The following is a 26,468-nucleotide window of genomic DNA, read 5'->3' on the forward strand; positions in this document are numbered from 1 at the left end:
ATCCATATAATGGGCCGTTAAGACACCAATAATTTGTTGAAAACCTTTTGATGTTGCGTTGTGTGTTCCCCTGTCATACTAAAATTAAATATAAAATCAGGTACTAAAATCGTTCACTAAAAATGCATATAAAAATGATCAACGCTGTGAAAAATGTTCACCAATTTTTTGTTTAAAATTGCATTAAAGTTTTCCATTATAAAAAAATTTAACGGACTCAAAATGAGTATTATAAAAAATAACCCGGAAAATAGAAAGCTGATTTCAATGCTTTTATTGACACACTCAGGGCCTGTTCGAAACCGAAACTTTTTACTTTTATTATACTGACCTCTTGACAATTACGACATAACTAAGTTTGGCATGTTTTGATTAAATCAAAACAAACAAAAATTAGTTTTAATTTTTAAAGAAATGAGTACACCAAAAACACACTGCCAAACACACATATGAACAAGAGAAAATTGTGTTTGTTTTCAGCTTGACAACTGAACATAGTACTCACCTCAAGGTCAGTCCCTGCCAACATTTTTTGAATTTGGGGACTCTTTTGAGAATCCCCACTACGTCGAAAACAATCATATACGACATCAAAAACTCGTCGGAAAAGCGCCGTCACTATTGAGAAGTTGTACCACGCCAAGTTACTACAAAAATGTTTCGCATGAGTGCAATTAGGTGCCTTTATAGATCAATTTAGAACGACGCCAATAAGGGACCCTCCAAACAATCAGAAAAAGTGCATTTTAAGATAGTTGTAAAAGAATCATTGTGGTCGAGTAAAACACGTTTGTTTAGATATTTATTAATTTGATTAAACATTTACAAATTCTTAAAAATATAACATTTATACCACTATCACATTACATTTAACATAATTTTTGGCATTAATGATGATGTTGAGTTACAAGTAGCGAGTTACATGTTGCTGCGTCTATCAACCAGTGTTTTTATTCCATGGAGGCAAATATCTGAAAAACAATCACTTTATTCCATTTGGAAAATCACCAAATTGTTCACCAATATACCTTTCACAATTTTAAGCGTATAATCTATGTTTTCAGAACTTTATTTTCGTTTTCATTTAATTAAAATATAACAAGCTGGTTGCGCTTGGCGTTTCACAAAAAAAATGGCTTTTTTAACAGTAGGGATGGCAAATTACTTGCATGTACTTTTTGATGTACCTTTTCATGATGGTTGAAGTGACATTTACGAGTCTGTGGTAACGATGAGGTTGAAATGGAACTTTGAAATGCTGGCAGGGGTTCTATATTCGTTTTTCACGTTGAAATTTTCGCGGTTACTTTATTAAAACAGATAAATTAACGCATTTGATTCGCAGTTTTTTGTTCCTTTAGATTGTGGCATGACTTTACATGAATATGTTTGTTTTCATTTATAATTTTGATTATTTCAGGAAAAGTAATCGCTAATGCGGACGGAATGTCGGTGTTTGTAAAGAATCTTAGAGTGTGTCGGATAGATACGACTTGTCGGCGATGACTAAATAATCGGTAAATGTGTTATCGATCACATAAACATGCAGCAGTATCGATTATGCCTTCGGACTTAACTTATAATGTGCACAATATATGGGATATGTTCGACACGAGCACTGTCGTCCGGAATAACTGATAGTTACTTTTTGACGATTTTATAAAAAACGCTTGGTAACAATAACCAGAGCTGCCCGCAAACTTGTTGCAAGAAAACATGTGTGTTGTTTCGAATACAAGCAACATAATTTGAAAGGCTGTTCAAGGGATAAGGGAGCTTCCATTAAACAAAATAACATTGGTGGAATGGAACAAAACAGGAGCAGAGGTCGCCCATTGGGATCAAAAAATTATGGCGGATATAGATCACTTATCGAGAGCAATATATCCCTTCGAGAACGAGGAACAGTATGTAATGGTTCATTTGGTGAACTTAGAAAATCAACCATATCTAGACGTAAAACTATATGTGGAATGGAGGATTTAAGTTACCAAGCTAAAGGAAATGTGCTAGAAACTAGTGTACCTAAAATTCACGGAGGAGTTTATGAAGAGGGTGGTAAAAAAAAGAGAGGACGTCCTCGAAAATGTATGAATTTACCAAAATTTGATACATTAGGTCTCCAGGATAGCTTTGATGAACCTTTAAAGCTATTGACCACAAAGGGACAAAAAATAATATGCAGAAATGAGAATAATTGTTTTGATTCACCAAAGTGGCCAAACGAAAATCAGGAATCGGAGAGTAGCGATCAGAAGAAAAAAAGGGGAAGACCTAGAAAATACCCAGTTTTATTAGATTTGATACATGGAATTAATGAACAAACAATGCCCTGCGAAGAGAATGATGGGTTTCCTCTTGAGTCTCCAAGGACTGAGAACGAAAATAAGCAGTCGGGAATGAACGATCAAAAGAAAAAAAGAGGAAGACCTCGAAAATATTCAGGTTTGTGAATTTTAAAAATTAGTAGTATTGGTATATATAAAGTATGGAATTTGTTTACAGAACCACCGAACAGAACAAGACGAAACACAATATGTGACATCGACTCGTTAAATACGCAAAGTTCGAATGATTTGGATAATACTAAAATTTCGTTAAACGTGGAAAATGATACGTTTGGGTCCCAGGATGATGAATCCCCAAAGCCATCGATCACAAAAAGACGAAAAACAATGTGCGGAAACGAGAACAATACGGTTTCATTTGATTCACAAAGGGTAGAGACGGAAAATCGGAAATCTGCTTCTGGCGATAAGAAGAAGACAAGAGGAAGACCTAGAAAATGTCCAGATCTATTAGATTTTAAACATGGAATAAATATACAAATAAGACAAACTATGTCCGAAAATGAGAATAATGAGGTTTCTTTTGAGTCTCTAAGGATTGAAGCCGAAAATAAGGAATCTGTAATTGGCGATCAGAAGAAAAAAAGAGGAAGACCTAGGAAATGTATAGGTTTGTTGAGATAAAAAGAATAGCATAAATATATATATATATATATATATATAAAATATGGAATGTTTGTCTACAGAATCACCAATCAAGGCAAGACGAAATACGATTTGTGGCATAGACTCGATAAATACCGAAAGTTCGAATGATTTTGACAAAAGTAGAATTACACTAAACGTTGATAATATACAATCTGCAATGGACCAGCTCGAAAGAGTACATATGGAAAAAAGCCCTACATCTATAAGTGTCACGGAGAGTATGGTCAATGTCAACAAGAATTTAGATGAGAAAAGTATAAGCGGTATTGGTGGGTGTGCTAGTGACCCTGATGTTCAAGAAGGTCAAATTGAACCAGTACCAGATATTCCAGAAATTAAGAAAAGGGGAAGACCACGAAAATTTGTAAGACTTCAAACAATTGCAAACCCCTTATTATCTAACAACGATTCACTAGAACTCCAAACCGAAAACAGTGAAGAAGCATCGCCAAAGAAACGCAGGGGTCGGCCAAGGAAAAATCAGACTATTAATGACACTATTAACATATCAAAAAGTGGCAACGGGGAAGGTGAAATCTATAATGATGCGTTAACACAACTTAAAAACCATAACGAAACCCGTGTGTCAAGTCGTCTCACAGGGTCAAAACAAAAGCAGAAAATAGAGAATCACCGTCCGTTCAGAAATCAAAGCTTTTCGGAAATGTTTCGAAAACACAAGAAGCCAAGAAGACTGATAGGAAATTCAAAAGAACCAAGACATATCTTGAAAGTGAATGGATCATCTGTCATATTTCCTGTTCGACATATACCAAGGAAATGTCTTGAAGACTCTCTAAATAAGTTAAACAATTTTGATGATCCCATTTGGGAGGAAAAGAATACATCTTGTCTCACCTCAATTCATCGTTATTTGCGTCCGCAAAAATGTGGAGAAATTTATCTCAAATTTAAATATGCACGACAATTTTTAGTACGAAGAGATTGGGCAAACTTGGCCAAAATCTTAAGTTTAATAGCAGTCGAGGCAGTTGATAGGCCTTTTCTTTCTTCGCTGTTGATAAAGGTGAGTGGTAAAATGAAATGAAAATTATATTGTTTTTTTTCAAAGATTAGTTCGATGAAAATATAGGAAAATAATTAGCCAAAGAAGAAATATTGTCCAGCAACTACAAAAAGATCTAATAATCAACTTAAATTAAATTTATTTCAATCACAATTGGTCACAATCTTGGGGGAATAAACGTTATAAAGATTTCTACACCGAACGCTCCAATAAGATTCTTGGACTCTGTGTTCCTTAACTCGAAAACGGCCATCGACTACTGCAAATATCTCAACGATATGGTTGGTTCAAAAGAAGGAAATAATCGAGAAGGTTCCACGGTTAAAACTAGAAGTGCCCATATGTAATAGGTACTTTTAGTTAATGTGGTATCTCAATGGACTGAATAGTCTAAGTGAGTAAATCGGGCTGGCAATTTAAACCTAACCTATCCAGGAGGATAGTTTGGAAGTGCTTTTAAAGTTATGTCTTTAGAACAACTACAAAATATTTTGCTGGGTAGTTTTCCTATCATTGTCGTATCGTCTAAATGATAGTTCCATTCTAAAGGCATCGTTAATTCAGTGAGGGAATCTAAATCCCAAAGCCTTAGCCAAAACTTTCCAATAATAAAATTTTAAGTGGAATCTATAACAACGAAGTGCCAAATTTAGTCGGTTAGAAAAAATGCATAATTATGTTATATGCATATTTATCGAATAAAAAAAATTTTAATTATGTTATGAGCATAAAAACAGTAAAAATTAAACGTTTTGTTGTTGGCCTATTCAATGGTCGCAAATTTGAAAATCGAATTTGCAAAACGCAAAAATTTCGCCATTCTAAATAATCGAAACCACAATTCAAAAATTTTGAATAAAAACTGAGGATTAGCGAATTCATAAACCAGAAAATGAGGATTTAAGTTACAACTACTAAATAAATTCCTGATTAAGAAAAAATATTAAACAGTTTTTAACATTTCATGTATATCTTTTTTATCTTGCAGTATATAGCGTTATGTTTGGCCCATGCAGATAAAGAACAATTCAATTCATTTTTGCATATGATCATCAATACGAAGGATGGCGCAAGTGTTTTAAGAAAATGTACTCAATTCAATGCATATCTAAACGATGAGACATAAACATATGCTTTTTATTTTAAATAATGTTTTAATGAGTGAATAATAGTAAACCATTTAGAATATATGAATGAAGATAGTAGGAAGCGTAGAAGGTTTATGTATAGACTATGTACATGGGCGTAGCAAAGTTTTATAAGTTTTATACTTACATTTTATTAAATAAAAAACAAAGAAATGACGAAAAATACTTTTTTTTGTGAAATTATGTGTGTTTTTATATTAGACTTTTCTTGTCGTCAGCGAATAGATTACTGATAACTAATACTGCCGCACGTTTCGTGGTTTGGTTCACTGTCAAACATTTCAGTTTGGTCTATAATTTAACCATGAATCACAAACGAACAACGCATGTAAATAATTATGTTTTATTGTCAAAATGCGTGATCCAAGAAAGTTCACCGCGCGGTTCTTCCATTTTGGTGGCCAGTTTAATCGACCCACTGAAGTGGCTATTTGGGATTTTGTGATTAAATTTGCATTGTTGGACCACCAACACGCTTACCTAGAAAAACTGAAGAAAATAGCGCAGCTGAATCGGCTAGAGGTGATGATGACCCTTAATCATCGATTCGTCGCTGTTCGCAGAAATTGGACCTCGGTTACTAATCCACGTGGGAGCCACCGTGGTGCAATGGTTAGTTTGCCCGCCTTGCATACACAAGGTCGTGGTTCGATTTCTGATTCGACCGAACACCAAAAAGTTTTTCAGCGGTGGATTATCCTCAGTAATGCTGTTGACATTTCTGAGGGTTTCAAAGCTTCTCTAAGTGGCTTCACTGTAATGTGGAACGCCGTTCGGACTCAGCTATAAAAAGGAGGTCCCTTGCCATTGAGCTTAACATGGAACCGGGCAGCACTCAGTGAAAGGAGAGAAGTTCACCAATCATCGCAATGGACTGAATAGTCTAAGTGAGCCTGATACATCGGGCTGCCACCTAACCTACTACTCCACGTGGAATATTGGCTCTTGGAAATTTTAGCCAAAGATCCACTTTTTTATCGAAAAATTGTTTCAGCGATTAAGCTTATTTTAGGCTAAATGGGTACGTAAAAAAGCAGAATTGTCGATTTTAAAGTGAAGATCAGCCAGAATCATTTCAAAAGCTACCAATACATAGAGAAAATGTCACAATTTTGTAAGTTTTACGGACTGGTATATCTTCCATTGTGATGCGAATCGTAACATAACTGTGAATGATGATCGCTACCGTGAGATGATATTCAACTTTTTTCTGCTCAAAATGCAAGATATTGACTAGCATAACATGTGATTTCAACAAAACGGTGCCATATACTACACAGTACGCGTAACAATAGAATTATTGAAGGGCGATTTCGATGAAAATTTTATTTCACGTTTGGGACCGGTCAAATTTCCGTCTAGATGGTGCGGTTAAAAGACTATTGCTTTTTTGGCTATGTTAAAGGTCATGTCTATACAGACAAGCCCTCGCCAATTGATGTATAGGAAGACAACAGTATTTATTTGTGAGACACCGGCCGAAATGTTGCAAAGAGTATGCCAAAAATGGACTAAGCGGATGGACCTTTTGAGGGGCAGTCGCGTTCAACATTTGCATAATCGTCGACCATTAAATTACATTAATAATACATCGAATAAAGAAATCATCTTTTTTCTTAATTTTATGTTTCTTTTTTTTTAATTTCCTATATAAAAAATCGCCCTTTATAGCATGAAAAAATTAAAATATATAAATGTATGCTCGGGTGGAGTTACCCGTAGGCTTCTGTATGTTCGATCAGGTTCTGCTATTAATTTTCAGATTGTATTTTTCCTAGAAAAAATGAAAATTTATGTATTGTGAAATGTAACTACTTTTATTAATATATTTTTTTCATACACATTTCGATATTTTTAATAATATTTAAAGATACATTGTTCGATAATCAGCAGATGTTGCTTTGCAATTTTTAAATACAAGCATTACAAAACAAATCATGGTAACTATACAAAGTTGTTAATAATTACATAATGATAATAAAAAAATTGAATCGTAAATAGTAAATACACCGAATCATAATTTCCAATTTTGTTTAACACTTTTTATTTCAACTTATAAATTTGATTTCTATCTTCTTAGTGCAAAATTATAGGTTACAATCTGTAACTATGTTCCTATTTTATTTTCGATGCGACCAACGTTTTTGTATTTTTTTTTTTTCAAATTTAAGCATATATAGATTAACCCTATGACTACCGATGCTCTTATACATCATATTAGTTATATTGGTCGATATTTTCATCTGCCAAACAATCATACTTTTTTGAGATCGTATTCTATTTTGTATGCCCATAATAAATATATAGAAAATGTACGTGATATTACTACAGCTTATTTTTCAAAATGTTTTTATACTGGTAATACCTGCCTAGGTCCAGAAGTAATTTTCCTAACTAGGGATAATTTTGTCGTAATTGATTTTTTTTAAAGAACTCAGCTTAAAATTACAAAAAAAATCTTCAAGCTGAGTAAAATAAAAAAATAGATATCGACAGTAGGTTTAAATCGGCAGTCAAGGGGTTAAGATTGAATAGAAATGCCAATGCTTTCAATTTGATATTGGCTTCTTGTCGTTAAAAGTCGACTAGGTAACTTTGGACACTATCAAAAGAAAACTAATATTAGTTGGAATTTAATAAAAATCAATCAACATTCGATTAGACGATTTAAAGATTGCAAAAAGTCAACATCAAAATTTCATTGTTTTTTTCCATAGTTTTTTTTAGGTTGAAAACTCACGAGAGGTATCAAAAATAAAACTAGAACATTCCTTTTTCTTTGTGACACTATTCAATTGTTTTTTTTTTAATTATAGCGAGTAGTAGTCCATCGTATATCTGAAAAACAAAATCTAACAATGGCGGTTATACATAATTTTGGAAATTAATCATCAATGTTTTAAATTAATATAGAAACACAGGGAAATTGTTATTTTTATTTAATTCTTAGAACTGTTTAGAAAATTAAAGTATAGATTAAAAAATTGTAAAATTGTAAGTAATGATGTTCTTGTTTGATTTTTATATATTAATGAATATGCAACATTATTAAAAAAAATTGTTTTCATGTTTATTAGGTTACATGTTGTGTTAAAGTATTTTTAAAGTATCATTTAAGAGCTTTTTAATGCATCCCTATAAGAACGTTTAAGTTTAATAATATGTAGAATATTTGGGTGTGTCATTAATATGAGAAAAATATTTAACCAATATGTGGAAACCATTTTAAGTCAACAAATTTACTTTCCAACTTTATTTAACCTGTAAATCAAATGAATTATTGCTTAGTTTATGGTTATCATTTGCAAACGATTTTTATATCCGGTCTACTAAAAAAGTTTACTACGGCGCCTATCCAAAATACAAGCTTTCAACTTGCTTACGATTACTAAACAAAAAAAATATCATCTTAAGCCTATTTTTTTAAGGTTTTTGCTTGTTTGTTTATGATGAAGTAAATTTAAAACAGAAAGTGTCATTAAAAACTAATATTGTTTTATAGGTATATAGTTTATAATATTGAATAATTCAATGGGCATCGCGTGTACTTAGAAGCACGAATTCTCACATCGCAGCTCTCACCTGCCTTCGGGCCCCATAAATACACCAACAAATTATAGATTTCAAACATATGGGATTATTCTTTGTTTTCTTCAATTGCTTAATTTCCTTAAGGATTCTAGACATTTGCATTTCTGTCAGCAAATGATTCACGACGATATATGATGGGCTATAACCAAGAGGAACGATCAACACATACACACAAAAGAGATACATTTTTAAAAAATGTCTGAACATTGTCATTCATTGGTAGGCGCATCTATCGTAACAATTTTATTGAAGGCCTTGATTTAGTATACTTCTTCTTCCATAGAAAAGTCCGAGGTGTCTCCAGCATAAAGTGAACTGAAAAATAGAAAATTACAAAAAAATTAATGTAAGATACAAAAGTTATAAACTATGCCATATACAGTTTAAAAAAGGACATCACATTGTAAAAGTGTAAAATTTCGACCGAACACCAAATATTTCAGCGGTGGATTATCCCCTCTCAGTGATGCTGTTGACATTTCTGGTACAAATTTTTAATTTAAAAAATATTTCAAATAATAATTTTTTAAATCAAATAGGTACGTTTTTAATTTTTGCAACCAACATCAATAAAATTTTAGAATGAACCATTAAAAAAATTAATTGAAATTTGCTAATGAAATCAATTTATTTTTTATTAACCCTTGTGCACTCCTTGGAGAAGTCCCGGTAATGGATAAATAAAAATTTCAAAAAAATATGGGATCGTTCGAAATAAAGGATTAAAAATTACGTTTTAAAATCAATTTTGGGCCAAATTGACCCAAGGAGTGCACAAGGGTTAAAATTGTGATTGCTTAGCATGCATACAGCGGGTCGTGCGTTCAATCCCAATTTTGACCGAACACCAAAACATTTTTCAGCGGGTCGGCCTGTCGCAAAAGTCGTAAACCCAATGAGAAAACCTAATTTTATTTTTATTTATATTTATATTTAAAAAAAGAAGCGAAATTGTGAATATATTTTAAATTAATTTAGTTTGGCTCCTCGATAAAAGGGATGTACAAATTGCTTTTATATTGTATTTATTCAAAACTCTCTGAAACTCTCTAGTTTCACATCTCTCATTCGCAATTTAAAGCTATTCTTGATTTGCGTGGTCTATAATGTCCATCCAAGCTTTAATTGCACCAAGGAAGGAAAAATCTACAGGAGTTAAGCTTCTAATTGGCATGTGGGACATATAAGGAAGATGACAGATATAAGCTAACGTAGCACTAACGAAGCTTCATGAAAATGGCGGTAAGGCTATTAAACATTTGCATTTAACTTACTTGACAGCGCGACACGTGAAGAATACAATACGCTTCAATTTCTTATTGTAAAAGAAATAGTTGAATGACCAGAGACAACCAGGTTCACCAAACGGATCTGAACTCAAATCTGGGTTATAGCTGTAGATGTCACATTCTTGTAAATTGATTTCATCATCAATAGCTGACCATAGCGGTTGGCGTAAGCCTTGATATTGATCTCCAGCCAATGCAGATAAGTTTGAATGTACTGAATTCATAACCCATTGCAACGAAGGCTCTTTGCTGAATTCATGACTCTGAAATTAAAAAAAAAAAATACATATACATAATTTATTAATATAGTATATCTATGAAGATTTTCTTAAGTAATAATGACTTCCCATGATCCATGAAAATCACTTTTTGCTGTATTATTTTGGTTATTTGTTATTACTTCTCTAAGTGATCGAATTTCATCATGTCCTCCATCACTACTATCGTATACTATGTCAAATATGTAGCATACATAAGGGCAACTCGTCTCATTATAACTCCCTGGGTCTAATGCCTAATATCCATCTATCCGTTTTTCAATGTATTCTTACATCGAAATTCAGCTCGTATTTATTTGTCGATCGTGAAGCTGCATATCCCACAATTAATGGGCACATAGTTTAGCAGGCACGTATTGTCGTATAGCCTTAAACCCTTTGTTGCCGTCATTTGCTGATCTCCAAAGACTACATCTTAGGGATACCAAAGTCGAAAATCGGGTTTCAACTTTCTGTAATCTTCAAACGACTTTTGGTATTTTGGATCGAGTTAAATCCGAATAATGGAAAGTGACCAAAATCAACTAATCGACTGTTAACGAACACATCGAATTGAAGAGGAATGTTATGATGTTTTTAGGTTGAAATAATCAAAAATTTGGAAGTCTAGTCGTTAAATTCGACGTTTCCTTTTGTGGGAATTGGGATAGTAGCACGGTTGCCACTCGTGCCATAAAAACAATCTACCAAAATTTCAAGAAATTAAATAATTAAATAATAATTTTAAAAAACTCATTTTGAAGTTTTTGATCAAATTTTTGTTGTTGGTATGACAAACATTTTTTGTCCAAATATATGCTTTCTAGTTTTATTTTAGAAGTTTATTTCTATATTTGCGATTATTTTATAATCTTTACTAATAGCGACATTTTTTTAGTGTAGAAATAAATATCCCTTGAGTTGTAAATGTGTCGAAGTTTTACATCTTGAACGATTTTAGCTTGCATCTACAAGTCTAAGTTGTTACTTATACAAAAAGGGAGAACTTACAATTAACTTTGATGGTCTCGGGCTGTACAAAAATGACCTAGCACGAAAATTAAGATATTGTCTTAATAGTCAAAGATGTTATTTGAAAATTTTCCCAAAACGTTATTTTTATAAAACCTACAAGTCTAAGTTGTTACTTATACAAAAAGGGAGAACTTACAATGAACTTTGATAGTCTGGGTCTATATAGAAATGACCTAGCACGAAAATTAAGATATTGTCTTAATAGTCAAAGATGATATTTGAAAATTTTCCCAAAACTTTATTTTTACAAAAAAATTTTCTTCAAATCAATTGTAATTTCAATAGAAATCCACATTTTATTTCTATAGCATATTTTGTCAAAATTTTCATTCTATTTTGTATCGTTTATCAACATTTTATTTCTATAGAACATAGACTTCAAAATCTTTTCTATAGGAAGTTTTATCAAAAATATTTTATTTTCAAAAAAAAAGTAAAGTAAAAGTACACAAAAAAAAATTCTCTTTCAATCACGAAATTAATTAATTGATCCAATTATTATAGTATCAATAACATTTTTAATTGGACATTAAAAAAATACTTAATTAAAAAATTAATTGATTTCATTAGCAAATTTCAATTCATTTTTTAATTGATTCAATTAAAAATTTAATTGATGTTGATTGCAACACTCAATTATTTTTTTAATTAAAAACGTAACTATTTTCAATAATTTTCTTAACTGACTTAGTGGTTATAGTTTTATTAAAAAATTGATTTTTTGAAATCAAAATTTAGTTAAAATTAAAAAAAATTACATCACTTTTTTTTACTTTTCCGAGTTTGATTAAAAAGTTAATTGTATCAATTAATTTTTTTAATTAAAAATTTTAAAATTTTCAATCATTGACAAATTAACTTAATGTTTCCATCTTGATTAAAAAGTTAATTGTGTCAATTAATTTATTATTTGAAAACATTTTGAACTTCAACAACTTTTTAATTGGAAATATTTTGGTGATATTTTTTTCTGTGTACCTTTTAGTTGGAGATACATTTGTTGCAAAATCTACCAAAACATCAAAATTTCTAACAATCTACCAAACAGTAAAAAATCTAACATTTTTTATTGAATTCTACCACCTGTTGCAACCGTGGATTGTTACTTGGGAAAAGTCGACTTTTAAACATTTTCTAAATGAATACGTCACATTCCCCTTTTAATTTAAAGCAAAATTTTTGTTGAAAATCGATTAGTTGATTTTGACGAACAGAATCGATTTTCGAAAACTTTGAAGTCGAATGTGGAGATTACCCAAAAGTCGATTTTTTCATTTTTTTGAAAAATAGTAAAATAAAACATAAATGGTTAGATGTAAGATTTGGAAAAAATTGACAATAGTTAAAGAGGTGGCATAATGGACTATTTACATATATAAGTGAACCTAAACTACACCCCCTGAACCGCTTCTGAGATCACTCATAGTGTTTGCATTGATGGATTTCCGCATTGAAAAGAAGTCAAGTGGGTCTAACCCGTTTCCTTTTAAAATTAATTTAAGCCAAATAAAACTTTGCTGAAGTTATTATGAGATGGAGTAGATTTTGAATGGGGAAATATCGATTTTTTGTTTAACCTCAACTTTATTAGGACATCTTTATATTTTGCCCATGTGAACACTAGAGATTTGCGAAAATACTTTCAGAGATTTCATCTGTGAACGTTATAGGTTCAAACATATATAAAAAAGTACCTACAATTAAATGAGCCAATTTATAATGCGCACAAAAATTAAAAAGTATGATATTTAGTTATGGCACTGAAGTTTGTAGGTGCGTGAACGATTTAGTTTTCTTTTTGTCATATACAACCCAATACATTGTTTTCCATTATCGTTTTAATTTATTTAAATTTTGAAACATATGTACACACATCCCCCCACCAACTATTCGAACAAGTGGGAACTTTCAAAACAAACCATATAAAATGTGTTTTGATTCTTAATCTGAAAAGAGTATATGTGTCGTCCATATGATGCACACAGCGACATTGAATACTAAATAATGTGTAGAAGAATATAAATTTATTTCATACGTACATAATATAAATTTATATTCGTATGTATATGTAGGTAAATTTTTGGCAGACGGGCAAATGTTTTGTTTTCCAAACAATATTCTTGTTTACGCTTGTGGTTACGTAAATAGATTTTTGTTTTTAAATTTCATTTGTTTATTTTTGTTTTTATCATTGTATGTTATTGGTGTAAGCTTAATTATCACTTAAAAAGACAATTATACTATATTTCTATTGTATTTTCCCGTAATTGAAAAATTGGACCGATGTAACTTATGTAACCGATGCTGATTTAAAGGATAAATAAGGCTCCTCCAAGATTGTGTTGTTTGGCATTGGAATGAAAGAAATCATGAACATTTATATTTTTTCAAACACCATTAAATTTTGTGCGGAATATTCAAAAGTATAAACTCGGCAAGTTTTCTTGCTTTGAACGTAAAAAATGATTAGAAAATGTAGATTTTTACTTTGAAATGCAAAGCACCTAACTTTTAAGGCATTATAAATAGCTATTGTTTGTTTAATTAATATGTACTACGTTTCCAAAAATTTAAATTATCGCGTATTGGCTTCACGACTTTTCAAAATTTAAATAAATATATTTTTTAACTTGTTTGACAATTGGATAAGTCGACTTCCTAAAATTTTGGAAAAAAAAACTGTTTTGGTTATTAATAAAAATTCGACATTCGACCTACAAACCCTTGGATAAGAAATTCAAACATCCAATAAGAGAAAGAGTTCGAAATCCATAATCATGCAATATCACTAAACGTATGAAACTTCTGTAAACGCATAGGATATGCATTTCACTAATTTATCAAAGTTGAAGCAACCAGTTATAACTATTAGATGGTACCATTTCGAGTACAAAACGTATCATTGGTTGCCAAACAGTATATTTTTAGTGAAATTCTTTACGTTTATTATATTTTTCATCGCCAGTGTAAGTACTGAATCGAACTTTTATTTTCTTATCACAAAACAATGAAAAGTATAAACAAATTTCAACTGTACCTATAACAAAGAAAATTTATATACATCCGATGGTCATTACTTCACAGGTAAGAGTTAAAAATCTCAAAAATAGATTATGAAAGGTTGGGACGAAAAAGAACGTAAAGATAACGCACACGATTGTGGGCAGAGAAATAAACAAAGTGCATGTGTACGTGAGTATAATATTTAAATATCAAGTAAAATGAATCATATATAAAACATTCAAAGCAATTGGAGTAAACATACAAATAAACTTTTCGTCAGACACGAAACGGAAAAAAGCTAAATGCTTTTATAAGAAGTAGAACCAAATTTATAATTTTTTTTGGGAACGATTTTTTGTTCTGGGGAAAATGGAATTCGTATGATATTTAAATCAAAAATATCACATTTTATATTCAAACTTCTATAAAAGTCGCATTTCTATAAAATTTAAAATCGATTATTCGACATTTTTATTTGGGTCAAGGCCGTATGCAGGGGGGGGATTAGGGGGATCAAATCCCCCCCGAAATGAATGAATATTTTTATATAAATAAATATATATTTTTAGCTGCATAGAAAAATCTTATCGAAGATGTTGAAGAAAAGCTGGAGGTTTTATTTTGAAAAACGCTTACCTATAAAACTTGCACAAATCATAGAATACTAGTTGAAAAGCCCGTCAAACGACGGTCGAAAAAAACAAATTGTTCTCGCACCACAAATTTCATTTTTGGAAAATGTCTTACTGCTTTTTATGCGTGTTTGTTGTTCTTTTGTAAATGAAATGGCGCAAAACCTGCGAAAAGAACCTGCCTAATTCAGCGATGGAAACACTTGGAGAGTGCAATAAAGAGATATTTCCAAACGTGCATATTATTTTAAAAATTTTGGTCACTTTGCCAGTTACTCAGGGATGGAAAATACAATTTTTAAGAAAGTACAAAAAAGGTATTTTTTGAGCGGAAAGGTACTTTTTACTAAATTTCAACAAAAATTTCACTGGAAGATTATTGTCAAGAGACTGAATTTTAAAGAAAATAAAATTTTGACAAAATTTTCTATTAAAATAAAATTTTGCAAAAATTCTATATAGAAATAAAATTTTGACATTTTCTACCGAAATAAAAAATCGATAATATAGAATCGCATTCTTTTTTCGACTAAAACATTCTTGAAGTTCAATAAAATCTTGTTTTTGACTATGTCTTTTACAAAATCGAGATTTTCTTCCCACATGAACATGTCTGTTTTGCCATATTTGTAAAAGACTATTAGCAAATAAGGTTGATAGACTTTCTCAAAATATTAAAATATTTTGTCAAAGCTATTGTACCATAAATCTGATATCGACTCAAAAATGTCTATACAAAAGGTACTAAATCATTCGCGGGGGTACTACGGTACTGACCGGGGTGAAAAAGTATTGAAAAAAGTACTATAGTACTGCATTTTCCATCCCTGCAGTTAATACGTGCTCATCCGAACGTTCATTTTCAGCAATGAAGAGATTAAAGACGTATCTTAGAAATTCGACTAGCAAGACTAGACTTAACAGATTGGCATTAATGTCGGTTCATCGCCGAATAAATGTGCCGACTGAAGAAGTCATTGATTTATTTGCTGCCCAAAAAGCCCGTCGGCTCAATTTAATATTATAAAAATATTAAATATTGTATACATACCTATGCATAAATAAAATTTTCTACACATGAGATTATATGAATATTTTTTTTTAAATGGAAATAATCCGATATAGAAAAGCGCGTCCGATTGTTCACACTAGACAAATATTTGACCAGGACGATTTTCGAAATATCTGATTACCGTTTTCGGAAAATACATCTATCGTGAAGTTATTTACCCAATATGAACTAAAAATGTTTCCTGGTTTGGCTGTAGCGACGAATTCTTTTTTGATTTTTGTAAAATTCCGAAATTCGGAATCGCAAAATTTTAGTTTAGATTTACCCTGAAACATAGAAACTTAAATCTTGGTAATAAAGTTCTCTTTAATGGGGAGTTCAAATTAAAATTTTATCGGAGTCGGAGAGTATCTCTATAATTTCGTTACAAGAAAAATAATTTCTTGCGATTCCGAATATCGCAACATGAGGGTTTACTTTTGTGCTATTAAATATTATTATCCTAAAATGTTTAATCCAATTACCTTTGCATCCGAGAAGTCATAGTCTGGCTCAAATGAAGCGTTCAGTGTAGCGATCAAGTGAAACAAAGTTTTACGTGAAATAGTATCACATAAAATAACTCCCTCATCGCCAGACTGACTATTGTTTCGATGAAAATTTGGAGAGAGATCAGCCAGAGTCTGTGGAGGTGAAAGGGCTTGTAGATCATGTGGACCATAACCATGAGTTTCGGCCGTAAAACGTTTGTACAAGGTTTTGTCGGCAGCAACCATCTTACATGAATACGACTCAATACGTCCAAATATGGTGCTACTGCCCGAACCAATGGACAGAGCATTATTGATCGCTTCAAAGCGTGAACTTTCCAAAAGTTTCATTGTGATTGAAGCTTTTTACGTTTCCAAAAACTAATATTCAGTTAGCAAGAATATTTACGTTCCAGGTAAGTATCCTTGTTTTTGTTTTGGTGATTCAAGAAGATTGAAAGTTGCTGGATGTTGATATAAAACAAACAGATTTATATTTATCAAGCCTGCTTTGAGATATTTCCTTATTGACGATCGTTTGGCTGGATAAAATGTATATATATTAGTATTTTTGTTGTTGTAGTTGTTTGAAATCTAGTTTGTTTGTACGATGCATATAACTTAACAATCCTAAGTTAAGAAGAGACACGACGACCTTGTTAGAGGTTAATATATCTGAGATATTATGTTTAAATTTCAATTAAACTTGAAGTTTAAGGTCGCTGTCACACTTCTTAAGCCTGAAGGAGGCATATAAACCACGGTTGCTGGCAAATAACTCTCTGTCTGGGAGCACAGCTGAAATTCATTGCCGTTCTTGTCGTTATTGTGGCTACTGAAGACGTCAATTGGCTATTGAAGTTTCTGAACATGGTCGAGGGATGGACAAGGATTCTTTTCTTCACTCCGGCTCTATTCACGCTGTAAATTTTGTTGGCTGCCTGTTGTTGTAGTTTGAGTTGTTGTTGCTGAGTAAACATTACACTAGTACAACACACCCGTATATACCGGAATATATCTATTACAAATTCTGATTTGGAAAATCTTGTTTCTTCTTCTATAAGTGGTGGTGGTAGCTTTTCAAAATGGCGTCACCTTTCAGAGTTTAATTGGATGAGTAGTAGTTGAACGATCTATATCCACCAGGAAATTCCCACAGAATTGTTATACTTTTTTGTTGGGCTGCTTTGATATTAGTTCTCTTTGTTTGTTTAATAATAAATAATTTTTTATCAGTTTTTTGTGTTTCCGTCGGTTGAAAATCGAAAACACTGTACTTGTCACTTTGGCTTTTATTTTTTTTCCACTCTTCCAAACACTTCGTGTTTTATAAACGTTCTTCAAAATCCATATCATACATATTTGCTAATAATCGTAATAAATACATTCTCGTAACTTTATTTAAATAACACAATTATGTAAAAAATTTCAGATTTTATTTGCTTTAGACTTCTTTTGTAATTTATTTTTAGCTTGCAGATGTGTGTGTATCCGTGTATCCTATGATTTTATGCTTTCAGTGTTTGTAAAATTCACAGATGAAATATTAGTGTTGCCAATATACAAAGATAATGGGAGAACGACAAAACGAAGGCAACGCATCCATATAATGGGTCGTTAAGACACCAATGATTTGTTGAAAACCTTTTGTGTGCGTCAAGGCATATTAAAGAGGTAAAGTCATGCAATCAGGTGACTAATATCGACATTCATCTTGTCAAAGGCTTTGTTTACGTTTAGTAGGTTTGTTTACATTCTTTGTGTACATAAATATTACAATACAACAACACTACACATACACAAAATGTCAACTTAAGTGACCTGCCATTTTAGTTTGACTTTCTAAATATCATGGGGTGTACACACGTTTGCTCGTGACTTTACCTTTAATTAATATGCCTTGTGTGTGCGTTGTGTTGTTCCCCTGTTAAAGGTGGGTACTATGTTCGGTTTTCGAGTTGAAAATCACTTTATTTTCGCGATTACTTTTCCTGAAATAATCAAAATTATAAATTAAAACCAAAATATCCCTGTAAAGTCTTGCCGAAATCTAGGGGAACAAGAAACTGCGCATCAATTGAATTAATTTATCTGCTTCATATTGAACTGTTTTATTAAAGTAACCGCGAAAATTTCAACTCGAAAAGCGAACATAGTACTTACCTTAAGGCCGGTACTCTGTTCGGTTTTCGCGTTGAAACTCCATACAAAATTAATAAATGCGAAAAACTAGCGAAATTTTTCCATTTGTGGTACTTTGTTTTTTTCGAGTTGAAAAACTGTCGTTTATAGCATGGCGCCATTTGCAATGTGAATTAAGAAATAATTTATTTATTAAAACTATTTGTGTGGGTTTATAACACAAACACGGATTATATTTTTGTTCCGAAACTATACAAAGGATCAATGGAGTAGCAGATCAATTGCCCAAGGAAAATAAAATGTTTATTTTGTAATAACAAGCAGCAACCACCAACTTAATTCAATATCGCTCCCTGTAAAATAGCGCTCCAAGTTACCCAAATAAACACCGCTTTCTATGTGCGAAATAATGGTTTCTATCAGTGTACACTTAAAAGGTAGAATTAGTAGCCAGCTGATTGCATTTTTTTTTTACTTTAAGGTGGGTATTAAGTTCGAGTTTAGCCGCTAAAATCGTAATTTTTTCACGATTACTTTCCTTTAATAATCCATTTTAAGGAATACAAACTTTGTGAAAATTTGCTTTGGGATATTCCCCATCAAGTTATAATGAAATCTGCAACAAATATGTATAATTTTATTACTTTTTTTACTGATTTAGTTTTCACTTTAGTGAAAATTAGCGGCTAAACTCGAACTTAATACTCACCTTTAGGTGGGTATTCTCGTCGTTAGAGTTTATGTATCGCACCGCATTGGATGAAGTTCCAGGATCTTTGTGTGCTTTTCATTACTAACTGGATGTGGCCGCATACTACGTATTTACGACTTTGGTAAAAAAAGCTGCTATGAAAACGTGACAATGAGCATATTCAGTATCAAATTTATCCAGAGCAATTGGAGATAAATTTGGCAACGCTTACCACATTCCGTTACCGACGACGTTGATGAAGATCCACCGATTCCTTGAGCTCATCAACGGGATTTTCGTTGGTAACATTTAGTGTTTGAGTATAATATTGGCGCAACTTCATATCATCTATGTAAATACGCTTCTTGCGCCTTCTTAGACAGAGTTTGTATATGTATTTTATTTGGTGATGAGTTAATACAGCCTTCTCCTCTGGGTTCAATTTAATCATATCGTCAATACGCAAAATGGTAATGGCGGCTTCTGTGACAAATTTAAAAAATTTGATTTTCGACACGGCAGGTTCCAAAACATCAGCTTTCTTATTGTTACGCACAACGCCCTCAATCAATCATAAACCAGAACATGGGGGGATAGAATTTATGGCTTGGACAGCCTTTCCAATTTGATTCTCAATGTGAGATTGATGAACATAAAAAGTTTTTCCTTTAGCTGCAATTACAATAAAAAATAGCTCATTGGTAACATGACCTTTGGTTGTGCTTTTATGAATATTTATATGAACATTACCTCAGATTCGGGTTGATCATGTGGCAGTTGCATAAGTACTTGTTTTAAATTTTTATAGGCATAAACCTCACCATTACTCAATAGTGATTCCAAACTACGGGCGAATTCCTTTTTAAGGTGGGTACTATGTTCGGTTTTCGAGTTGAAAATCACTTTATTTTCGCGATTACTTTTCCTGAAAAAATCAAAATTATAAATTAAAACCAAAATATTCCTGTAAATTCTTGCCGAAATCCAGGGGAGCAAGAAACTGCGCATCAATTGAATTAATTTATCTGCTTCATCTTGAACTGTTTTAATAAAGTAACCGCGAAAATTTCCAATCGAAAAGCGAACATAGTACTTACCTTTAGGTGGTTATACACATCTTACCATTTTCATTGCATTCAAAAATGCTATACATCTTGCATGCTTATAGGTTAGAGAACATTTTTGCACGCACATATTTTATTTATGTATTGAATCATATCGTAAAATATAAACTTACTACTTAATCCTTAGACCACTACCACAGACATCTAGAAAGGACCCCATTATCCAAAATAACGCTTGGTTTAGATTATCAAATTTTCCATAGAAATAAAATTTTGGCAAAAGTTTCTATAGAAATAAAATGTTGACAAAATTTTCTATAGAATTTGTTATTTGTCCTGTAACCTTTTCAACCGTTGTTGCGCCACCACCCGATTTTGCAGCTTTGGCTGCTTGTTTCGCCAATTTCTCGATCAGCCTTTATTTGTTCTCGCGATTTCATACTGGTTGTCGATTCCTTATTTTGTGTCTCAGGCACAGAGAGATTACTTTACTTGTTTCTACAAATGTTTCGGATATTCCCGTATTTTTGATTTTGCTTGTTTGACCAACTTTTTTGATTCAAGTTCAGCTCTTATTTGTTCTCGAGTCTTTCAGTATCCTTTGGAGTATTCTATTCATTTGATGTGGACTTAATTGAGGGTGTAGAATTTTCCATGATGTTGGGACTTTTAATCGTTTCGGCTTTTAAAATAGATTCGGTTTCCAATTTCAACTAAAGCTTAATTTCCGTATTTATTTCAGTCGTTGTTACTTGTCCAGGATTTATAATTCTTGATTTTTTATGCCGTTTATGTTTCTTATTGGATGACTTCACAGTGCAAAGCTTGAAAGAAAACAAAATTACTAAATGTGCAATCAAGGTTTTACATTAGCTTACTTTTATTACCTTCATGGTAGAAATCCTTAGAGAAGCATAATATGGGAATAAAGCAATCAATGTTTCAAGATTTTCTGCAATCGAAGGTTTAAATGCAGGATGTTATCATTCAAAGAACAATACAAATACAAATTAATTTCACAACTACGGTAATCATCTGGATGTGACAGAAGCAATTACAAACAAACACATTGACAGTTGTTGTTTTTGTCCTAGTGATTTTACCTTTCTAAGTGTACACTGGGTTTCTATAAAAGTTTTTCGCAAGAATGAACATAGAACCGGCCTTTAAGGTGAGTATTAAGTTCGAGTTTAAGGTGGGTATTAAGTTCGACTTTTTTCACTAAAGTGAAAACTAAAACAGTAAAAAAAGGCCTAAAATTATACATATTTGTTGCAGATTTTATTATAACTTGATGGGGAATAGCCCAAAGCAAGTTTTCAAAAAGTTTGTATTCCTTAAAAAGTATTATTAGAGAAAAGTAATCGTGAAAAAATGGCGATTTTAGCGGCTAAACTCGAACTTAATACTCACCTTTAGCCGCTAAAATTGCCATTTTTTCACGATTACTTTTCTTTAATAATACTTTTTAAGTAATACAAACTTTGTGAAAACTTGCTCTGGGCTATTCCCCATCAAGTAATAATAAAATGTGCAACAAATATGTATAATTTTATGCCTTTTCTTACTGATTTAGTTTTCACTTTAGTGAAAAAACTCGAACTTAATACCCACCTTTAAGGTGGGTATTAAGTTCGAGTTTAGCCGCTAATTTTCACTAAAATGAAAACTAAATCAGTAAAAAAAGTTATAAAATTATACGTATTTGTTGCAAATTTTATTATAACTTGATGGGGAATATCCCAAAGCAAATTTTCACAAAGTTTGTATTCCTTCAAATGGATTATTAAAGAAAAGTAATCGTGAAAAAATGACGATTTTAGCGGCTAAAGGTGAGTATTAAGTTCGAGTTTAGCCGCTAAAGGTGAGTATTAAGTTCGAGTTTAGCCGCTAAAATCGCTAAAGTGAAAACTAAATCAGTAAGAAAAATGCATGAAATTATACGTATTTGTTGCAAATTTTATTATAACTTGATGGGGAAAAGCCCAAAGCAAATTTTCACAAAGTTTGTATTCCTTAAAATGGATTATTAAAGAAAAGTAATCGTGAAAAAATTACGTTTTTAGCGGCTAAACTCGAACTTAATACCCACCTTAAAAAGTCATTTTTTCACGATTACTTTTCTTTAATAATCCATTTTAAGGAATACAAACTTTGTGAAAATTTGCTTTGGGCTTTTCCCCATCAAGTTATAATAAAATTTGCAACAAATACGTATAATTTTATAACTTTTTTTACTGATTTAGTTTTCATTTTAGTGAAAATTAGCGGCTAAACTCGAACTTAATACCCACCTTAAAGGCCGGTTCTATGTTCATTCTTGCGAAAAACTTTTATAGAAACCCAGTGTACACTTAGAAAGGTAAAATCACTAGGACAAAAACAACAACTGTCAATGTGTTTGTTTGTAATTGCTTCTGTCACATCCAGATGATTACCGTAGTTGTGAAATTAATCTTACTGATTTAGTTTTCACTTTAGCGATTTTAGCGGCTAAACTCGAACTTAATACTCACCTTAAAGCTGAGTACTATGTTCAGTTTTCAAGCTGAAACCAACTTGTTTTCACGGTTACTTTTTTAATTAACTAATTTAGAAATATAAAATAATTTGCAATCAATTCCTAGGATCTTTTCCATCCATTATTTGGCAAGACTCGATCAAAATATAATCGTCTTCATAAATATATTTGTACTTTTAATTTGGGGTTTTGGTGAAAAAACCGAACATAGTACTCACCTTAAACTCGAACTTAATACCCACCTTTATACTAAAATTAAATATAAAAGCAGGTACTAAAATCGTTCACTAAAAATACATATAAAAATGATCAACGCTGTGAAAAATGTTCAGCAAATTTTTTGTTTAAAATTGCATTAAAGTTTTCCATTATAAAAAACTTAACGAACTCAAAATGAGTATTATACGCTTTACAGACTATCAGTTATTCCGGACGACAGTGCTCGTGTCGAACATATCCCATATATTGTGCACATTATAAGTTAAGTCCGAAGGCATAATCGATACTGCAGCATGTTTATGGGATCGATAACACATTTCCCGATTATTTAGTCATCGCCGACAAGTCGTATCAATCCGACACATTATAAGATTCTTTACACACACCGACATTCCGTCCGGAATAACTGATAGTCTGTAAAGCGCATTATAAAAAAATAACCAGGAAAATAGAAATGCTACGCATAAGCCAGCTGATTTCAATGCTTTTATTAACACACTGAGGGCCTGTTCGAAACCGAAACTTTTTACTAGCATTGGTCAGGGATGGAAAATACAATTTCTAAGAAAGTACAAAAAAGGTATTTTTTTTGAGCGAAAAAGTACTTTTCAATAATTTCAACAAAATTCCACTGGAAGATTATTGTCAAGAGCACATTTAGACTGTAGATAAATAAAAATAAATTTTTGACAAAATTTTCTATACAAATAAAATTTTGACAATATTTTCTATAGAAATAAAATGTTGACAAAATTTTCTGTAGAAATAGAAAATCTATAGAAATAACATTTTCGCAAAAAAATTATATTTTCTATCGAAATAAACTTTCTGACAAAATTTTCTATAGTATCAACTTTGTGACAACATTTTCTATAGTATAAAATTTTGACAAAATTTTCTATAAAAATAAAATTTTGACAAAATGTTCTATAGAAATAAAATTTTCGCAAAATTTTTTATAGAAATAAAATTTTGACAAAAATTTCTATCGAAATAAACTTTCTGACAAAATTTTCTACAGTATAAACTTTCCCTGCCAGCATTTCAAAGTTCCATTTCATCCTCATCGCTACCACAGACTCGTAAATGTCACCACAACCATCGCGAACTGTGATGGGGGAAGCATATCAAAAAGTACAAAATGTACATGAAAGTATTTTGCCATCACTACTGTTAGAAGAGCCATTTTATTTTTTGTGAAACGCCAAGCGCAACCAGCTTGTTAAATTTTATTTAAATAAAAACGAAAATAAAGTTCTGAAAATATAGATATTACGCTTAAAATTGTGAAAGGTATATGGTGAACAATTTTCGACTTTCAAAATAGAATAAAGTGATCGTTTTACACATATTTTTCCAGGCACGGTGTCTCCATCGAAAATAAACAAACTGGCTGATAGACGCTGCAATATGTAACTTGCTACTTAAAACTCAACATCATTCTTTTATTAATGCAAAAAATTATGTTAAATGTGATGAGATAAACCGAAAAATGTTATATTTATAAGAAATTATAAATGTTTAATCAAATCAATAAATATCTACACAATCGTGTTTTACTTGACCACAATGATTCTTCTACAATTACCTTAAAATGCACTTTTTCTGATAGTTTGCAGGGGTTCTTAATGGCGTCCTTCGAAATTGATCTAAATAGGCACCTAATAATTGCACTGATGAGAAACTTTTTCGTAGTAACTTGGCGTGGTACAACTTCTCAATAGTGACGGCGCTTTTCCGACGAGTTTTTGATGTCGTATATGATTGTTTTCAACGTAGTGGGGATTCTCAGAAGCGCCCCCAAATTCAAAAAATGATTGCAGGGTTGTGACAAAATTTTCTATAGTATAAAATTTTGAAAAAATTTTCTATAAAAATAAAATTTTGACAAAATTTTCTATAGAAATAAAATTTTGACAAAATTTTCTATAGAAAAAAAATTTTGACAAAATTTTCTATAGAAGTTTCGACTGTAGCTGTAATGTTTCGCATTATTTTAGTACACGATCGATAACTTCTTATCTAGAAGTAGAAGCGCAATATAGAATCACATGCTTTTTTCGACTAAAACAGTCTTTAAATTCGATAAAATCGTGTTTTTGACTATGACTTTAACAAAATCGAGATTTTCTTCCCGCATGAACTTGTCTGTTTTGCCAAATATGTAAAAGACTATTATTTTGTTAAAGACTGGGAGCCACCGTGGTGCAATGGTTAGCATGCCCACCTTGCATACACTAGGTCGTGGGTTCGATTCCTGCTAAAGGCCGGTACTCTGTTCGGTTTTCGCGTTGAAACTCCATACAAAACCAAAAAATGCGAAAAATTTGCGAAATTTTTTCCATTTGTGATACTTTGTTTTTTCGTGTTGAAAAACTGACGTTTATAGCACGGCGCCATTTGCAATGTGAATTAAGAAATAATTTATTTATTAAAAACTATTTGTGCGGGTTTATAAATCAAACACGGACCATATTTTTGTTCCGAAACTATACAAAGGATCAAAGGAATAGCAGATCAATTGCCCAAGGAAAAAAAATGTTATTTTGTAAAAACAAGCAACACCACCAACTTAATCCAATATCGCTCCCTGTAAAATAGCGCTCCAAGCTACCTAAAAAAACGCCGCTTTCTATGTGCGAAATAATGGTTTCCATAAAAATTTTTCGCAAGAATGAACCATAGTACCGGCCTTAAGACCGAACACCAAAAAGTTTTTCATCGGTGGATTATCCCACCTCAGTAATGCTGGTGACATTTCTGAGGGTTTCAAAGCTTCTCTAAGTGGTTTCACTGGAATGTGGAACGCCGTTCGGACTCGGCTAAAAAAAGGAGGTCCCTTGTCATTGAGCTTAACATGGAATCGGGCAGCACTCAGTGATAAGAGAGAAGTTCACCACTGTGGCATCACAATGGACTGAATAGTCTAAGTGAGCCTGATACATCGGGCTACCACATAACCTAACCTACCTAACCTTGTTAAAGACTTTCTCAAAATATTAAAGTATTTTGTCAAAACTATTGTAGCATAAATCTGATATCGGCTCAAAAATGTCTACACAAAGGTACTAAATCATTCGCGGGGGTACTACGGTACTGAACTGAGTGAAAAAGTATCGAAAAAGTACTATAGTACTGCATTTCCATCCCTGGCATTGGCAAAAAATTTGACGTAAATCGAGGTCAGTATAATTTCACTAGCCCAGGGGGCTAGCAAGAAATTTGACATTTGGTGAAAATTCGTGACAATTACGACGTCACTAGGCTTGGCATGTTTTGATTATATCAAAACAAACAAAAATTAATGTTAT

At 31.9% G+C, this 26,468-nt stretch overlaps 2 protein-coding genes and 1 long non-coding RNA gene across 3 annotated transcripts; 2 read left to right on the forward strand and 1 right to left on the reverse strand.

Moving 5' to 3' along the window:
- Positions 1 to 1,644: 1,644 nt before the first annotated feature.
- On the forward strand, positions 1,645 to 5,334 carry udd (under-developed). The gene is made up of 4 exons (XM_075294080.1): positions 1,645 to 2,445; positions 2,506 to 2,958; positions 3,035 to 4,023; positions 5,012 to 5,334. Exons 1-4 carry the CDS (start codon positions 1,806 to 1,808, stop codon positions 5,147 to 5,149), a joined length of 2,220 nt encoding a protein of 739 aa, XP_075150195.1. The 5' UTR covers positions 1,645 to 1,805; the 3' UTR covers positions 5,150 to 5,334.
- Positions 5,335 to 6,961: 1,627 nt separating this feature from the next.
- Positions 6,962 to 18,041, reverse strand: Maf1 (repressor of RNA polymerase III transcription Maf1). The gene is made up of 3 exons (XM_075294081.1): positions 16,515 to 18,041; positions 10,037 to 10,314; positions 6,962 to 9,077 (listed from the first exon to the last, which is right to left on the reverse strand). Exons 1-3 carry the CDS (start codon positions 16,869 to 16,871, stop codon positions 9,023 to 9,025), a joined length of 690 nt encoding a protein of 229 aa, XP_075150196.1. The 5' UTR covers positions 16,872 to 18,041; the 3' UTR covers positions 6,962 to 9,022.
- A 6,301-nt stretch (positions 18,042 to 24,342) lies between these two features.
- On the forward strand, positions 24,343 to 24,710 carry LOC142224428 (uncharacterized). The gene is made up of 2 exons (XR_012719157.1): positions 24,343 to 24,450; positions 24,518 to 24,710. It is a non-coding gene; the product is annotated as an uncharacterized LOC142224428 (long non-coding RNA).
- Positions 24,711 to 26,468: the final 1,758 nt, after the last annotated feature.

The sequence above is a fragment of the Haematobia irritans genome, chromosome 2, assembly GCF_050003625.1.
Source record: "Haematobia irritans isolate KBUSLIRL chromosome 2, ASM5000362v1, whole genome shotgun sequence".
Lineage (NCBI taxonomy): Eukaryota > Metazoa > Arthropoda > Insecta > Diptera > Muscidae > Haematobia > Haematobia irritans.

What these genes read in the sequence shown, in the direction of transcription:
- Maf1 (XM_075294081.1), bottom strand. Translation starts at nt 16,871, where the DNA reads ATGAAACTTTTGGAAAGTTCACGCTTTGAAGCGATCAATAATGCTCTG. An exon ending in ATGACTTCTCGGATGCAAAG is followed by an intron (nt 10,315 to 16,514) that starts GTAATTGGATTA and finishes TTTTAATTTCAG; the next exon opens with AGTCATGAATTCAGCAAAGA. An exon ending in TTCACGTGTCGCGCTGTCAA is followed by an intron (nt 9,078 to 10,036) that starts GTAAGTTAAATG and finishes TCTATTTTTCAG; the next exon opens with TTCACTTTATGCTGGAGACA.
- udd (XM_075294080.1), top strand. Translation starts at nt 1,806, where the DNA reads ATGGAACAAAACAGGAGCAGAGGTCGCCCATTGGGATCAAAAAATTAT. An exon ending in AAGACCTAGGAAATGTATAG is followed by an intron (nt 2,959 to 3,034) that starts GTTTGTTGAGAT and finishes GTTTGTCTACAG; the next exon opens with AATCACCAATCAAGGCAAGA. An exon ending in TTTCTTCGCTGTTGATAAAG is followed by an intron (nt 4,024 to 5,011) that starts GTGAGTGGTAAA and finishes TTTATCTTGCAG; the next exon opens with TATATAGCGTTATGTTTGGC.